We start from the raw sequence: 18,945 nt of genomic DNA, 5'->3' as shown, positions 1-18,945 counted from the left end.
ACTGTTGAAAACATTTAATAAATCTGTCATTATTGTATACTTTAAAAATACAAAAGCACCCAACTGCACTAGAATCCTGAATGATGATCAGTATTTTGCCAAATCAGTTGTAGTGTAGACCTTCAGAAAGCATTGCACAGAAACTTGATGCACGGTCACAGAACTGCCTTGGCAGTCTCTCTTAGTAGTAAATAATAGGAAGCAGGTCAATTCAGTGCATCAACCTAATTAAACCTTGTTTTATACCCTGGCTGGGCCATCATTTATGATGCCTCATTGAGAATTCAGGCCAATTTTTCTAATATGAACTTGGGTTAATAGAATCAAAACTAGCGTGTCACTAGCATGACATAGGTAAGGGGTGGACAGAACATTATCATTCAATAGGTCAGAGGTCATGATAGCCAATGTTTTACATGATTTAGTGATTATTGGCTGTTCTGTCCATGTCAGCATATCTAATTTTGAATACTAGTATTTGACCTCAAAATATCAAGATGACATATCACTACAGTGAATCCACTTGTTCTTTTATTTATTCAACAATTGACAAATAATCACAAACAACATCAGAATGAACAAATAAAATTACTCAAGAAAGTGAAAGCACATTCTCACTTCAATGAGAGAAGAAGAGTAGAACAGCTACTATTGGATTATTTACACCTGTGTTAAACCTGTTTTAGTAGTTCATCCTATCTATTAACTCTTCGGACCAATAACAGAAACACAATCTACACACCTACAATATTTTAAAAACACTTTTTACTTGCATAGTGATGTACATACTGATATTACCTTTGCCTATGAAAACAAAACAATGAACACTTTATCAAGCATGGTTAACAGTGTACACTTGAAACATTCAAAATTCAGCTCATGAAATTTAGGCATCTTTCAGTTTTTGCATTGCTCGTTTACTAGTTTCCCATTTGTTGCTTTGCCCTGACCAGATTGAGGGACTTTGTCCTGTCATTTATCTGCTTACAATCCATGTAGAGGTACAGACATACAGCATCACAGAATAGACTTGTGGTCATTGAACCATGAAATTAATAATATGAAAAATTTGCAAAACTCTTGCCCATAGAACTTTAAATCCTTCTTCTTGGTCTTTAAATAAAACTTGGGTCATTCGGGTTCAATTTTTCTTTTGAACAGAGCACAATATTCAAACATATTTTTGGCTGACAAATATCAGGTTTTTTCAGCCGTGAATATGTGGTGCTACATTGATGGGCTTCTGTTTGTCACAGATCATCCCATGATCTTGTTCGCCACATTGTGCTGAATGGTCAGTTTTCATTGTCATTAAACAGAAACGCTGTTTTCTGGCTATTTTGCAGGTCAAGTCCACAAAAGCCTTAAAATAACTGAGAAAAGATGGACTTCACTTTCTTTATTGGCCTTGAGGTACATTCCCTCCACCTTCATGGTTATCACATTCTATCATCGCAAGAGACTTTGTGATGCTGTAACATACAACAACATGCGGTGTACCATAGAAGCAATGAACTACGCTGAGTCTAAATCAGCTGGTTTATGTAAACATAATGATCACCAGTATGCTATAAACAGCAGATATATTTGAAAATATGACTTCTTCATCGACCAGATTCTACATATTTTCAAAGTCCAATTCAACATACAAGCATAGTTTTTGTCATGCTTGAAAAAATAAACCATACTGAACAGAGAAGAAAGTACTTGAGTTTGACACATATCCTTGAGGTTCATATTGAAAATGCTTCCTGGCAAAAGCCAGAAGTACAAAATAAAACAGTTTTTCTTTTACAGTGTCTGTCATGTTTCCGCTATGTTTGGCTCATCAATATATCTGTACAGTATTGGCAAACTACAATCCAGCTTAATCCATGGCATACATACATAAATTAGCAAAATATCCTCAGAATTGAAAAGATGAACGCAGAACAGGAAAAAAACCCGCAGTGTCATGGAGAATTGCATTACATTTACAAAGAAAAGAAAAGCACACAAACGAGTTCTAAAATGTTTCCATTCTTCAAAAAATTTACAATATGCTAATGTTTGTAAAAAACAAATATTTGTGCTTTGCTTTGCTGCTCAAGGTTCAGCAAAATTTTTCCTCATTGACTTTAGTAAAAAGTGATACATTTCCTTTCCTAAGTAATATCACAACAGATCTGAGCAATGTTACTCGAAGAAACTATTACTTGTACAGGAAAAAGACTTGAAAAGTTTAACAAAAAAACTTCCATGGTGTAAAGAAATATATCTGGTATTTGTTCATTAAAAAAAAATCTGACTTTCGAAAGTTTTGATCCATCAGTTCTGTATTTTTTCGGTGAAATAACAAGTTAAAAACAGATTTTGTAAAATTGAATGTTAACAAAATTATGTAATGAAAATAATGTACAAGTAGCCTCTCAGCTCTAAATAGAAAAAAATTTGCATAAAAGAGGTAACCGATCGCTTGATAAATTGTTAGGTTCTGGAAACAGCGCCCTCGTACATACGAGCAAACACGGAGGATCACCAGGTCACCTACAGGACACTGTTGATAACAGACACATTATTACAGTTGATGTTAAGTACTTAAAATGACCTTTGTGCGACAATCACGACCTTCTCATGGAAACTGTGGCTGACAGGAAGTTAAAAGCTATAAATTCAAATTTGAAACTGATTCCATCATGTACAGGTGCCTGTTCTGTACAAAATACTGATGTCACTACACTAAACCACAGACTCTATGATTAATAGCCAGTAGCTGTAACTCTTGGTGATTTTTCACTATTTTCTTTGGTGTGCAATCATAAGTTCTTGTTCTATGGTGCTCCCCAAGGCATGTTGAAACTCCTTGTATTTAGCTTTTAAAACAGCGTCTATATGATCTGTAAAATGCCCAGTTATTGTTTACATTTTAATTCTTGTCTGGACCACTTGTCAACAGTGACAATGCAGTTGACACAGTAAGGCTAGGCTAACAAGCTGAACACTGTTTATCTTAGCATGTTTCGGGGGAGTAGATCAAGAAACTGTCATTGACATTACAAACAAATATTGAAAAATCATCAAACGTTACAGCTATTGTAAATTTTTCATGACCCAAACATAACCTCACATCAAAAATCAACCGTGAAAATTTGATGTCGTAGTTGTAAAGCAAGTTAAGTGTCAAAATCCTGAATAGAATTCGGTGAATATGATTGCATATACAGAATGTTTAATCAAACTGTTGGATAAATGAAAATAAGGGAATTTTGGGTCAGAACTTGATAGCTCCGTCAGTAAATGCTGTCATATGAAAGTGTTACTCTTGTACCTCTTTGAAGAATGGAAAATACATATCTTTAATAACTACCGTATTTCTTTTCTGCCACAACTGCTACGTCAATATATGACAATCAATCTTTCTTACATCGCAACGCAAGTTTTCTCAGGACACAACAAATTGGCATTCAGCAAATACATTCTTAGTAATACCAAGGTGAAAGTGTGCAGAATTTTAATAGCAGTTATATGTCATGGAGAATGCAAAGCTTCACTTGCTAACCGAGCCCAAGCAAACAAATTTTGGGCTACATTTTGAGAATATTACATCACTTTTCTATCACATTTCAAAATATACAAAAAATTGTCAAGGAGTATAACTTATCTGTATCACTGCTATCAAGTTAACTGTTTAATTATTTTACGACATGACGACTAGGTGTGCACAATTTTTTTCTTTAAAATATCTATTAATTTATACAGAGAACATTTATGGCATTTTTTGGTAAGTCAAAAACCAGCAAAGTGGCATTACAATCGTAGCACATTGTTGTGGAGGAAAAATTGGCAGTGAAAATAACAAGGGAACAACCACTGACGCAGAATATTAATTCACAATGCCCCAAATCAGGGAGTAACATTGGCACAGTGGACAAAAAAACAATGGTTACAACTTCACAGAAACATGTAAATCATTTGTGGGATATTTCCTTGTTTCAGCAGAAGACAAATGTACTTCCTTTGAAACATTGCATCCTATGTTTAAACCTGCCTGGTTTCTCAAAAGACGGCCTTTATGAACCCTACAGATAATTTTTCTTACACCCTAAAGCATAGGCAATCTATAAAATCCAACCGGCAAAAATCTTGGTCACTCAGAAAAATATAACATTAATGATTTCTCCATGTTTTGTGCAACAACGGATTAACACACAAAATGCAGCATAAAATAATTTAAAATATATATTTTCAGTATTTGACACAACTTACATAAAATGTTTACTTTATAATAAAAAATGGTTTTTTTGTGTTGGTCCATTTTACTACCTTAATACAAGTTTTTGATATCCTGAAAACATCAAAATTTTTCAAAATTTGTTTGCTTGCAGTGCTTTGGCCTCTGTGTATATTAACCTGCATGAATCACAAATTGTTCAGAAAACAAAACAAAACAGTTGCACTCAGGTACAGTAACTTGATATTATTTCTGCAGCCCAGCATGCTGTCATTATACACATAGATTTTTTTTCCAGTAACCATGGTGAAAAAAGGCTGACACATTTAGTTTAGATCGATGGATACAAGGATGAGAAGCAAACCCTTTGATGTGACCTTTGGCTCTTTTTTGCACTTTGACCTTTCAGCTTTGAAATCCACACTTTACAACAGAACTAGAAGAAGTTCATCCATGCTTTATCTCTGGATAATTCTCTATAATCACTTTTCCATCAGCCACAGTCACGATGTCAGTCAATGTAACAATTTGGCACTGTCACATCACATAGTTTTTGGGATTGAATCCTAAAATCTACCATCCTAAAATCTGCATGTGCCCTTCTTTACTGAATGGGTAACAAACTGCCCTTTTTTATGGACAAGCATGGAAAACACTGCATATTGAAATGAATCATGTTAAAGCACAATATTAGGTTGATAAAACACTAAAAATATTAAAAAGTGCATAGAAAAAAAACGCTCACAAATCTGTCCACAGTGTTATATTTCAGTGTAACATTTATCCATATTAAAAACACAATTCACCAGAAGTTGGATTAAAACACATGTAAATCACTCAACATCTGTCACCGCTTTGCAACACAACAACTGTTTGCAATCGACTTGAAAATTGAAAATTAACGGCATTGTGCAAATGTCAGCCTGGTCAGTATGTTATCACAAAAACTTGAGAATGTATTACAGTTCTTATCGAAAGCAGATTGTAATTATGCTTTAGTCCCATGTTGTATTCTATCTAGAGATATTGAAAATGTTCTGCGACATGAACTACTCTTAGAAGTTTCTGTGGGAACCACTTACATGCAATCTGATTAAAATCCAGCTATAGTGATGTGCTCTGTATTTACGCCCTTACCGTTGTGGTCGTTTACTTCCGCGTAGCCTTGCCTCACTACGCGGAAGTAAACGACCACAACGGTAAGGGCGAAAATACCGAGCACATCACTACAGCTGGATTTTAATCAGATTGCACTTACATGTATCCTATTTGCACAACTTATCATATGTCAATACTACTATTATTTAACACACATTAACCTTTTCTATAGTTGGTATGGGCTAACTTTCTCAATAAACGATTATTTAACACTTACTTACTACGATAACTCTATAAAGTTAATCTATTCTGTTGCTAACATTAGACTTTAAATTGACACATCAGTAAAACTAGACTGTGCATACCTGTACATCAACACACTTCCATTCTAGTGCACAGCATTTCAATTCATACAAGACTCCGCATTTCCAACATAGACTGTTCAATATTTTGGGAAAAATCTTTGAAAATGCTCCAAGTAACTGGCAAAGGAACGATAGCGGTGACTTTTGATGATATTGTCAATACTTCTGTTCTTTAAACCAAGTACCGTGCATTTCCAAATTATGTTTCCTGTTCAAATAATAGCATTATACACAACATTACTGTTGATAAATAAAAATTCAAGTCTAGACTGAAATTCAATTGTCAACAATAAGGCACTACATACAGATAGTGTCAACAAGTTGAACATAGGGCATTTTGCTATCACCTTTGAGAGTAGAACAAGAAACAACATTTTACACAAGGAACAAAAACACAGGAAAACGCAGTGAACCAACAACTGATAGAGATTTAAATACATGTAGGCATACAAATCAACTCTATGATGGTATCCAGATTTACTGTATTTTTGTTTGACAAATGTGTGAGTCTGTAAGATTCCTTGCTTTCAGAGTACAATATCCAAAACATGTTTGGATATGAAAAGGTTAAAATAACAAATTACTCACACCAAGTTTTTTATAGTTACATTACTATTCCATAAATTATGCTAGATGTCATGGACCAGTCAATATTAATTAACATTCAAACCTACAGCACTTCTGACAGAATTACACACAAGGACTTTCAATTACATCGACTCAATTCTCTATAATGACCAGACTGAGACACTCATAAAAGACGTTGTTATACATGCATTTTATCAGAAAGTTATACAGTGTGTGTAGTGTATGATGGCAGTGATCAGTGATATCTCTATTAAGTGAAAGTAATTGAATGTCGACTTCGGTTCACAGCAGCTGACGTGAGGTACGGATTTGGATCCGGTTCTTCAGTCATGATCGCGACTTTCTCCCAGAGGCGACTCTGACTTGACTGACGGATAGCATCCAAGACAGTCTGGATGTACAGACCGTCTTCAAATGTCGCCGCCATGGAGATGGGCTCCGGATCCCAGCTGAGCTTGTCCTCCTTTCTCTCAAAGGCGTCCTTGAGTGTGCAGATGAGTTTCAAGACTCCCTTGAAGTACGGCAGTGGCAGTTCCTTGAGAATGGCATCGGACACTCCCAGCCTTTGCTGCTCTGATATCAGTAGTGAGTCCGCGACTATGATTTCCTCCTTGCTCATTTCTGATGTCTGTCCATACAAGTCTGCTTCCCTGACAGCAAGCCTCCCCTTGGTGCCGACAACCAGTACCTCCTGGGAGAAGACACCCGGCAGATGGGAATTCAAAGTGACGGCTACAAACGCCCCATCACTCATTTCCATCTGGAAAGTGCAGAAATCATCGCTTGTAATGCTGCGAATCCCATGAATCTTGGCTGTCTTGGTGACCAGGGTTTTCAGAGTCCCATACACTTTGACCGCCCTCTGGTTCATCACATAGGTAATAATATCAATCATATGACAGCCTAGAATGCTAAGCACACCACCACCCATCACTTCATCACACTCCCAGTTGTACCTTTCCCTCAGGAGTGACCCGCAGTGAACACGGATTTCACACAGCTGTACAGAACCTACATAGCCCTCAGCCAGGAGAGCTTTCATCTTTGTAAAGGCTGGAAGGAACCGAAGTCCATGTCCCATTATCGACATCAACGTTGGATAGTACCTAGCTGCGTTGACCATTTTGAAAGCGTCCAGTTCATTCAAGCCGGCGGGTTTTTCACACAGGACGTGTTTGCCTATTCCCAATGCCTTGGCCGCTACTTGAGAGTGCATTATTGGCGGATTGCTGATACAGACTAGGTCAACATTTTGGTGCAGCAGCACGTTGTCGACTTGATCTGTGAAGTATGGAATATTCAGGTCGGCTGCAATTTCCTTGGCCAGTTCCATGGTTGGTGCCCACACTGCTTCAACTTTGAACCCGACAGCTTGGAGAATGGATATTTTGGCACGGGCCAAAGACCCGTAGCCAAATACACCGACACCCGGTAGCATCTTCATCTGAAAGAGTTTCTGAATTTACGCTAACAATACAAAGTGATGATGTTGATTGGAGACAAGGTAAGCGATTCGGATGCTCTCTAGGATAGCGGATATCCGCTGAACATTTCAAACGACAAAATTCTTGGTTTCCTCAAATATTGGCGATACTCTGACCGTTAAAATTTGACATTTGGTCGTGGCCTGTCCTTAATTTCAACGGGATCACTTACGGCTTTTCATCCAGAACAAGTTATTGGCCTAACCTTCACCGTGTTTCCTCTTTCCCATTTCCATTGTTAAATCATTTCCATTGAACTATGGTTGGGCTTTCCCTGTTGCCAACGTTTCACTACACCCAGCATCTATGTTCCTCTTCCTGAATCCGATAGCATCATTCATCGTTCTGAGAGCGCCGCCAACGGCAAGTTTTTACATAAATATCCTGCGAAACTGATCAGCAAACGAGATTTTCACAACCGTGTAAATTACGAGCATTATACTCAACTGACATTTTATAGTTTCAAGTAAATGATTAAAACTTCTCATGACCAACGTTAGGTCAAAAATCTTGAAAATACTTCATGAACTGTGAACTCACCCATTTACGGTAATAGTGTCCGTACAGATTGACTGTTTTACGACATGTAAATGAGCTTGCACGCGTGACGAAAGGTCATATTTACATAACAAACAGGACTTCAGCCGGTCTGTTCTAAACTTAGTCTATAATAACGCAAGTTTATCGCATGAATTCTCAGTTGCGAATACTGTGGAGAAAGCTGTCTTCTTGGCCGGTCTTCTTTCAACCAACGGTAGGTTTTTGAAATGTTTCGTAGGGTTACGTTTGATACAACTAGGCGGACAGCCAACCGTTTTGATGACGAACGTTTGGGCTTATGCAACCTGTGTAAAAACTCCAACCAGTTTTACTTGTGTAACTTGGGATTATACAATGCGCGCTCCTTCGCTTTATTTTTCCGTCGTACTTGAGTTTCAAATAATCATCAGACATTGCTAGATACCACTACTTTCAATCCGGGAATGGAATCTTATTGTAGACTGCCATTTCCTTCTCAATCAGTAGAGATCATAACGCGAACGTAAACATGACTTTGTATTGTAAACGCATTTGAAAGAACGGGGGGGGGGGGGGGGGGGGGGGGGGGGGGGGGGCATATCTCAGCAATCACCACAAGCACTGAACGCTAAGGAAGCGACTTTTCTTGGGCAGGATGAACTTTCAACGTTATTTTGCAGTTTATACCTGCTATGTGTAAGATACCCACATACCCACCTCTGTCCAACGACTAAAATTTGCACGTAACTCCCGGACGTACATGTCTACCGTCACTGTTACATGTAACTGTAAGTTGGAATCACAGTTGTGTGGAACCACACGCAAATGTTGGAATGGATGAAAATCTCAGTAACCCTGCATACGCTGCTGTTGTATACGGCCTCCAACCAAAGGCATGCCGCATAACGTCAGGAACACACAGCATCGTACGCACAGTTGGAGGACAGCATCGTACGCAGAGCTTGAAGCCCTACTGTCGCCATCTACTATACATGGATGATGGAGGTAGCTAAATTCCGTTTTCAGCGCCATGCATGTAGTGAATATCGCTAGCGTGTATTTAGATCGCGATCTCATTATCAATACCACGATGAAAACTAAACCAAATTTTGTACTCAAGAAAGATATGATGTTACATCAACATGACTTCATAACTGGAAAGATAAAACTTTGATTTCCAGTCTGAGAACACATGAACAGTGTATGGTAGTGTCTGGTAAAGCCCCACCATGGACAAACCATGGATGTAAATTTTTACATCCATGGACAAACTGAGATTTACAAACAAAAAACAGAGCTGCATTAACAGGGATCATACAAAAAAAAAAATTAATCATGATTTTTTTGGCTATTGTCTAGCACACCATGGATACAGCACACTGTCATTAATGTAAGAATTGTTTTTATTTGTGTTTTGAATCCATGAAAACATTTTGATTAAACTTAAAATGAGTAATATGCAGATTTCAAATATGGTAGTCAGATATAACATAGTCATCAAGGGACAATTAACTACCATGTGTTCGCAGTGACATTGCCATTGGCTATTATACCAAAAGTAACCCCAAGAAAATCAAGGTTAGGCGAGCAACTCAGCAAGGTGCTGAAAAATCTCATCCACATGTTGTATGAAAAACAGTGAATTCAATGCTCAGCTCTTTTGCCTTTGAAGTCCAAAGACACAATAAGGTCAAATGATACTGGTAGGCCATTTCACGTGGCGTGTACGTGTGGTTCAAGGCAGCTGTATACCATGATAGGCAGATAACTTGAGTGTACACAATAGATACTGAAAAATAGTTCAATAAATTTCCTAGTTAAATTGATGGGAATGCATTTATGAACCAGTGAGGATTCTTGCAGCGTTACGATTCCTGTACAAGAACTTTAGATTGTCTTCACACAGCTATGTGTGAAATTGATTTATGTATATACAGCAATTTCTGGAACTTTCTATGAGTCGCCCTAGACGCCCTTCTCAATCCCAGGTTCTTGCATTAGCGAATGTGTCAATAGCCCATTAACAGTTTGCTATTCTTTTGTTTTCCATTGAATAGTTCATCAAGTAAATAATATTTTTATTAGATAAATCTGATAATTGAAGGGGGGCTTTAATCTTGTACCCTGTACCAGCATTTTACATCACAGACTGTTGACTGCTACTTTGCTATCCATGTGTGGAAATTAGGTGTACAGAAATTATTCTTGTCCTGAGGGGAATCCATGCCAAGATTCCCTGGCACAAATGTTGTATGTTCGAAATCATTTCCATATGAAAAGATACCTTACTTGAGGTATGAACTGACTGTCAATCAGTGATTGCTCTACAAATATCACTGGTGGTGTCATATTCACAAACAGTACTTGTGATCTTTTGTTCTACTTGATTGGTAGTTTATTTACTCTCTGGGGAGTCATAAGACATTAATTCGGTAAGGTGGTAAGGTGAAAATTTTACGCGTTCAGGGGATTGGCCTTGTTACATGGTATCATGGAGGTAGTAGGAGTACCAATGCCTTCATGTCTGCATTCCAGCAAGAAAAAATTCAATCTTCGGCCAGCTTTTTTATATCATACTAGATTGTTGACTGCTACTTTGCTATCTGTTTATAGAAAGCAGGAGTACACAAATTGAGTGTAAATTGCTTTTCTTGCACGTTCTCTGCAAATGACGTAATTTTAACCATACACCCAAAAAAAAGATTAGGGTATGTTATACATGTAGTCTGACCTGTTTTCATTGGCAAATTATAATATGTTCATTGTTTTATGTTCTGAGCGTATGTACAGATCAGAAAAAATCGTTGAATTCAACAAATAGTTGTGGTGGAACCAAATTGCTGTATTCCCTTACTGAAGCTCCTTGTAAGTTTGTCCATTGGAGGCTCTATGGTTTGTCAAGTAAATATGTTTCCCATAATTTCCCTGGGTACACAGTGTGTTGATGTAAATGTGACATTTATGCCATGTTCTCACAGGTAGTCAAGGAGACCCACCAAGTACACGTGAGACAGGTGAAAAATAATAACAGCAGTCAACACTCGCAATGTTTCACCGAAGCAAACAAATGCTTTATCAACTCCAAGCTGTCAAATTTACTAGGCAGTACCCCATCTGCATGACCGTAATCTTTGACAGGGTGACTTTTTCTGAACTTTTGCACATGCTTCAGGTGATTACATATATCCGACTTTGCAGTGCTTTTTTATCAGGAGATCTTCTTAATTTGAAGACTGGAAGATTGTTAAGTATAGTGCGAGCTGTTCCAGTGTGTACTTTTGATGGTCAGAGCCCTAATTTCAGTGTGTGAAAGCACTAAATCAATAAGACATTCCACAGTCTGTTTGCCGTACTCCAGAACTTAGAACTGCAAATCTGTTCAGGTCAGGTGTATCATTGCTTGTACAGGTAGCCACTGACTAAAAATAGACCAGTGGTTTAGGTGAGATTTAGTACAAAGGATGACTCATCACAAATCATAGCACATTTGCATAATTCTGATGAAGTGCATGCATGAATGTACATTTGTAATTATATGTAGGTGTACTGAAATGCTCCAAATAAATACATGAGTGATGTGAATGTGTATGTACATGCCAGGACGACAAGGTACAGGATGAATTGCCTTTCTCTTTTCATTGCAAAGTCTACGTAGATATCAAAATTAATTTCTTCAAATACACAATAACACGCTTTGAGGCACACAAAATCTTGTAAAATATTTCTTAAATTGCCAGTAATAGATGACAATCAAAATCAGGTAAATTAGGACAGTATATTGACAAGAGAAGAAAAAAATTAAAAGAAATACTTTCATAAAGTAGCTATTTGTACATGTATTAATGTAGGTTTAACATCCTCATACAGTTTTATTATATTATTAGTTAGCTGTTAATGCTTTCCATGTTATTGGTCAGCTTCTGTTTTAGCAGAACATTATTGTATTTTATTGCCCAGGTCCTAGTGGTGGCTAATTTGCATAAATTTAAATATCAAATTTGATTTGCATATCTGTTTTGTTTTGTATTCAAAATATTGTACATTATAGTTAGGTGGAGACCTGGGTAATTTCTAACGTCTTATTTCTTTGTTAAAAATTAGGTGCCCAATTATCCTAGACAGCCGTCTTGGAAATTTTTGTCTTTTACCACAATTTTATATCACTTAAAATAAAAAAACGGTTTGTACATGTACATTGTATGTGCAATGCGAATGGGAGTATCAAGAAAAAATACAACCTTTCGTAAAAGTCTGTGGAAAATATTCAGTGGAGAATATTATCTCACAAATCAATGAAACTGTTTCATTGTGGAAAAGATGTGGTTGTGCTATTTGTCACATAATCATGTGATGTCAATTTGTCATGTGATGTTAATTTACATCCTAGTGAAAGTTTCTCAAAAATCAAAACAGTGAAATTAAGTCCGAGTGAACTTAAAATGATTTTACAGAACATAGATCACAGCAATATACAATTAGACATGGCGGTATCCTATTCCGCTTTCGTTTCCTGGTATTGTTGGGCCACAAAATAACCAGAAGAAAGAACTTTAGATGATACAGCAGAGAGTCAAATTACAGTGTCATTGTGTCAAAGGCTGTTTTACTGACCTCCCTATAACATTGCCATTAGTCTGTATTACTGTTGATATTTTCTGAATGGTTAAACTTGAAAAAATGTCCTCTGTTCAAGTTTCTATTGTATGTGGTGTTATCGTGTCAAAGATTGTTGTACTCCGTTTACAGTGTTGTTGTTGATGTTTTTCATGCCTTTGTAACTCAAAAACCTATATGTTGTTAAAGTTACTATTGTACAGGGCATAATATGGTTACACTGGTTGGAATAGAATACAAGTCATTGGTTTAGATTCACTCAGGAATTCGTAAAGCTGCTGCATAACTGCATGTCTTTTTAAACTGAAAGGAACCATGTCTAAATGGATGAGTGCCAACTTATTTTTGTGAGGAAAAAAAATATATGTTCAAATGATACTGTTTCTGGAGAAATCCGGGTTAAAAAGGAGGTCAATGTAGGAAGGCGATTGATCTGTGGTGATACATTTCCCGTTGATCACTGCTTCATTAGAAGATGAGTGAGTCACACCAGGAAGTACATGTACCTCTAGGAAATAAAAAGTGAACTGGGTAGGGTCGCATTGAAGTGCGGTGGGTTTAGACTTGTTACTGACTAGGCAAATTAAAAGCACGTATCATACTTCTTGTGAAGACAAGTATGTAGGTAACCAATTCCAAACACCTGTTTCAGATTACATTTATTTCATTTTGTCTATGTTTACTTTCACTCTCAACATATTATAATAGTGTACATGTGTATGCACAGTTATTATCCAATGTTTAACTTACAGTACAGGTTTTCCGTGTTTTGTACTTTCTAATAGTACTTGCATCTTCTTGGGGAAAAAAATGACAGTGAGCCTTTCAGTATTTCAATGATAAATAGCATGAAAAGATTATTTTTATGTATTGGCAATGGCTTTATTTTATAGCAATCATATCAATTTTGAAGAATCAACAGCAGTTTACATCTACTGTCCTCATTCTGTCATTGGTCTGGCATACATGTAGTTTGAAGATGATGTGTTTCGATGTCTGACCGTTGCTGGAACTTTCACTTCCTCTTTTGTCACAAACACAATAAGACTCTATGTTTAGATGTGTTTTCAAAGGTATTAATGCAAGTACAGTAGTTATCAGTTTGGGGACCAGTAGATATGCATTTTAGTTAATAACATTTTTTTTGTAGATAATGTAAAGATCTTGATTTGTGTACTTTCTGATACAATTTCTTTAGTTTCTGTCAATCCATTTAGACCAGTACCACGTCTCATTTACATGAAAAATGTCATCATTCTGTTCTGCATAAATTGGCTGCCTGATTTCTTTCCAATTAAAGTTAATAATATTTGTTATACAGTGTTTTATTTCAAAGCAGTTTCATGAGGACTTAAAGGTCAAGTTGTTGATAAACCTGCTTTCTTAAAAGGGATTCAATTGTCACATTTATTATCAAAATATACGTTTGCGTAAAGTGACACTGATAATTATCATTTTCTTTTGCAGTTAAAGCCATCAAACATGCCTTACCTTGAGCCCAACATGCCGACCGAAAAGGCCACTTTTGCACTTAGCTGATTTTGGTTCCCCGAGGCACAGTTTGGCTGTGCCCCGGGGGTCACCCACACCAAGGTTGGATACACTGGCGGTCAAAAGAAGAGCCCCACGTACTACAGCCTGTAAGTATGCACTCTCTAACTGATGGACAAAGTGTAGTCTCTTTGATATGTACTTTTTGGGTTTTGCGTAAGGGACTTGTCTTTTCAAAATTATTTGGGGTAGATGTTATTCTAGGGTACAATAGAAATGTGACACTCTTCTGCTGGTGATAGTGCAGGAGATGGTGTTTTGTAGATACAAAAACAAATGTATAAGTCTGTTGTCAGCTGCAAGTAAAAAGTCAAACTGTGTGACAAAGTGGCACCTGCTGTACGTTGTCCATTTGAAACTTGTGACTTTGGGCTGTCCTTGACACTGAAGATGATGTTGTGCTAGTCATGTACGAAAAAGACAGTGCCTTGCAAAGCAGTACAGAAATACAAATTTTTATTTCAGGCATCATTGAAAGTGGTCGACTTTTAGTCAGGATTGCTGTGTATTCTAATTTTGAATAACGTTTTCCCTTTAGCGAAGCATGTTATTTGTCATTTCAGTGGTGACCACACCGAGACCGTGGATATGGACTTCGATCCCAAGCAGACCAGCTACGAAAGTCTGCTGAAGATGTTCTGGAACAGCCATGACTCCACCGCCTGTCACAACCGCCAGTACATGTCAGCCATCTTCTACCACAGTGACGAGCAAAAGAGACTGGCCGAACAGACCAAGGAGGAACATCAAAAGAAAGTCAGCAGACCCATAGCAACCAAGATTCTGCCAGCGGAAACTTTCTATGATGCTGAGGAGTAAGTGGTTTAATGAATGGTATATATCCTTGATTACAAGTTGCTCTTTGTCGTTTGTCTGTTCGCGATGCTGACTTTCACCAAGCAAGACATTCAGTGAAATTTTCATATTTTGCGCATGCCGAGAACAATAGAGGTTGTGTGACATTGACATTCAGATATTGGCGCTGCCCATCGCCCTATCCTTTGCGTCAGACAATACACTTCACCCATGTCCTTGTGCATCCTTTGCAGCACTTTTGCAAATACCTCATATTATCACAGCACTTACAATTACATGTACATGTATAGCTGTAATAGCTGTAGAATGCAGCCACCAAAGCATTGGTTTAGTCTCGTTCTTGTCTACTCTTTGCAGTATGTGTTATTATCTGTGATGTTTATGCGTAAGTATGAAGAATGCTAACACCATTGTATTCTGTAGTATTGTACATGGCAAGGAAGATACTGTTGTTAGTTATTCTCTGTGTTAGACCGCAATAAATATGGTTTGTTTGAGTCGATCTTGCTACAGAGCATTGCCTACACACAGAACACACTCAGTACAATGTATACATTCAAGGACACATGAGAATTTTGAGACGCTCTACCATAGGTGTGTTTTCTACTATCACAGCTAGCCCTTTTACATGTCGCTATTTGTATTTCCCATTCTAATCATCTCCTTCACTACAAAATACTCAGATAACTGGAAATTTTTTTGTCTTATTCTCAACAGCTACCATCAGAAATACCTGCTGAGAAATCACCGTGGACTGCTGAGCAGCCTCAGTTTGACAGCCGGTGAGATTAGAGAGTCGCACATCGCCACCAGACTAAATGGTTACGTTGGTGGCTACGGGTCCATGGACAACTTCAACAAGGAGGCCGAGAAGCTGGGAGTCAGCGAAGACCAGATAAATTATGTCCGCCAGATCATCAACCGTGGTCCAATGCATTAAAAACACTCATGACCAAAGAAAGACCAGAGTTAATGCAAATATGTTGAACGAATCTCATATTCAGATTTTTGTCGTAGATGATCCAAAATGAATCTGAATCTTTCCCTGGTGTTCCACATATTTGCATGACAAAATGGCATTCTCGGTTGTTCTCATTGATCCATACACCTCTACTTGTGAGTACGTGCTCAATGCTTGTGACGTCATGTGGCAAACTCAGGTCAAATGCTTGAAGTCACACGACTGAGAACCTTACCCCCTTGGGCTGTACGAACTTCAGGCATGTATGGAGCGAACAGACAGCAACCGCAATGCATTTACTCTAGGGTAATATGTTAAGTATGATAAATTTATTAAAAAATGGTGTGCCATGGCCTTTGGAATTCAGTTTTAACAAAAGTTATATCTAGATGGTTTTTAAGAAAATATGGAGTGTAATTTTTTGTACATCGCACAAAAACTATAGATAACTAAGAAGTTATATATCAGTGATTTTGAGAGGTGTGTGTTTACAGTGTTTTGTGATGTGTCAGATATCAAGAGGACAATAGAAACAGCTTTCTTGGCGTGTGATGTGTTTAATTGATAACCAAGATGAAATTCAGGTGTGGCTTGTCTGTGTGATATTCTTTGCACCTATTAAACCACTTAACCACCGATTATAGACTGAAATGCTGTTAAACTGCCACATTCATTGATGTGGTGGTGTTTTCATGAACAAGTACAAAGCAGCAGATGCACACACCCTCCATGGTTGTCAATGACGCAGTAATATTCTTCACTAGGACCCCTGGAAATGTGGTTTTTGAAAGTGTGAACAAGATTTTGATAGCCGTCGAATGTCACATGATGCCAACAGCTGATGTTGAGAGTGATTATGCATTTTGTGTGTCGGACCGTTTGATACAGGAATGAACCAGTATCATGGAAAGTATTGTGTCATGTATGTATCAAATGTACTGGTAGTCCTAAGAATAACCTACAGTATTCACCAATGGTAGTCCACTTTTCAGCGTAATTTAATCTGTGGTCTTTCAATAGGGTAGGGGCATCAGGGGTGTACTCTCTTGCCAGCACAATTTTCAGGGTATACTTAGTCTGACAGCACATTGAATATATTATGCAAAACAGAAATTTATGTCTAAAGCTATATCTAAATTACAAATAGAACCAGAAACTGTTTCTGATTTGGCTTGATCAAAATTTATCAGGAATATTGAGGATTCAGATGCCATTTACAGCAAGGTGATAATAGACCAAAATTACAGAATTTCTTATCACTTTATACAGTGAGGCTTTTAAATAGAATGTACCATTGTTGCACTTTTTAAGATGACAATAAAATGATCTTTACCTTCAAAAATAACTCCACTGTTTTATCTCAGATAGTAGGAGACGGTTTCTTCGCCTCCAATGGTGCCTTCGCAAACACGTGCTATTAGTGAACACATTAAAAGCAGTATAACAACTGCATTGTGAAGCATTCAGTTATTTTGCACTAGGTAATTTGAATGTTTGCCCAGTCATGAAATCATGCAAATAATGCAGTAATTGATGAGAAAATTCAACCATTTTCTCTGATAGTTCCACAGACTCTTCACAAAAAACACTGCTCTATTATCACACTTCTGTAGAAAGGTGAGAAAGTGCATTTGTAATCTTATATCACCGTCCCTCCACCCAACGGTCTGGAAACAGCTCCTGTTTCTTTGTTCTGATGCGCGTTACGGGTAAACATATCAATTACAAAAAATCTGTGAATCTCTGACACCATAAAGGTGACAAGTACGTGAATTTGCATGGAAAATATGCTAATTTTAACCAAAATTACCAGAATGCACTGCGTTATTCACTACAGCGATTTTGCTTAATAAACTTGATATTCACCGTCCCACCACCTACATATCAATGAAGATAATAAGCATGAGAGTAATCCATTATTGAACAGAATGGAAAAGAAGCAATACAGCTTTGGTAGATGTCAACCAATTCAAATATTAGGATTTTTTTGATCAGGCAACAAAATGTGCGAGTCAATTTTCTATTTCTTTGAAATTTTAGAAAGCCAAATGAATAAGTATATTGCTGTTTATTTCCAGTACTATCACCAGATTGCTATCCTTAATATGTGTAGTCCAGTCTGTATGGACAATTATGTCACAGTGGCTGTTAACAGCATGCTGTTATAGATAATACATGTTTAGAATGTCTCTAGATGTTGATCTGGGTGATTTTGTTGAGGATGTGCCAGTGCCATATTGTGTCTGTGAAATGCCCACGTATAATGTCCGACTACTTATCATCTACAGATAACCTACAGCATATGATGTGTAAGTACCACTGTGTTCAACTTAGTGTGTGATTTAGGCAAAACATATGATGGAATTTGTTTTTTGTTTATTGCCAGCATCACTTTTTGACCTATGTGTCATGCTTGTAGTCTGCCGTTGTTAGGTACGACGACATTTTCACTTACAATTTTCCCAATCAAATGGCTAATGCACAACTTAAATGATCACAATACTTTATCAGTAAAAAACTCAAGCAGATTGTATTTTATCTCATACCAAAAATACTGTCAAGGAAGAGAGTAATTTGCAGTCTGTGAAAAACTTGTCTGGCAACTCATACCAAAATTGTTCGGGAAAGAATATCATAGCACATCAGCTCTTTTGCTACACGGCACGGACCAGAAATGTTTTCCCCCCAGACTCAAGAGCGTGTCCAACACAAACCTACTATTGCGGATATTGGTGAAAG

The 18,945-nt window shown here is 37.4% G+C and overlaps 2 protein-coding genes across 2 annotated transcripts; one reads left to right on the top strand and one right to left on the bottom strand.

Annotated features, from left to right (window-relative positions):
* Positions 1-509: 509 nt before the first annotated feature.
* On the bottom strand, positions 510-8,099 carry LOC139147554 (glucose-fructose oxidoreductase domain-containing protein 2-like). The gene has a single exon (XM_070718681.1). It carries the CDS (start codon positions 7,703-7,705, stop codon positions 6,512-6,514), a length of 1,194 nt encoding a protein of 397 aa, XP_070574782.1. The 5' UTR covers positions 7,706-8,099; the 3' UTR covers positions 510-6,511.
* A 242-nt stretch (positions 8,100-8,341) lies between these two features.
* LOC139147553 (peptide methionine sulfoxide reductase-like) lies at positions 8,342-17,551 on the top strand. The gene is made up of 4 exons (XM_070718680.1): positions 8,342-8,499; positions 14,346-14,518; positions 14,993-15,244; positions 15,963-17,551. Exons 3-4 carry the CDS (start codon positions 15,018-15,020, stop codon positions 16,183-16,185), a joined length of 450 nt encoding a protein of 149 aa, XP_070574781.1. The 5' UTR covers positions 8,342-8,499; positions 14,346-14,518; positions 14,993-15,017; the 3' UTR covers positions 16,186-17,551.
* The last annotated feature ends 1,394 nt before the right edge of the window (positions 17,552-18,945 follow it).

The sequence above is a fragment of the Ptychodera flava genome, chromosome 13 (genome assembly GCF_041260155.1).
Source record: "Ptychodera flava strain L36383 chromosome 13, AS_Pfla_20210202, whole genome shotgun sequence".
NCBI lineage: Eukaryota > Metazoa > Hemichordata > Enteropneusta > Ptychoderidae > Ptychodera > Ptychodera flava.
Note: the sequence above shows the minus strand (reverse complement) of the source record. Positions and strands in the feature narration are given on the sequence as shown.

Bases quoted from the DNA above. Each gene is read 5' to 3' on its own strand.
- LOC139147553 (XM_070718680.1), top strand. From the start codon at position 15,018: ATGGACTTCGATCCCAAGCAGACCAGCTACGAAAGTCTGCTGAAGATG. The intron at 15,245-15,962 runs GTAAGTGGTTTA...TATTCTCAACAG, and splicing joins ACTTTCTATGATGCTGAGGA to CTACCATCAGAAATACCTGC.
- LOC139147554 (XM_070718681.1), bottom strand. From the start codon at position 7,705: ATGAAGATGCTACCGGGTGTCGGTGTATTTGGCTACGGGTCTTTGGCC.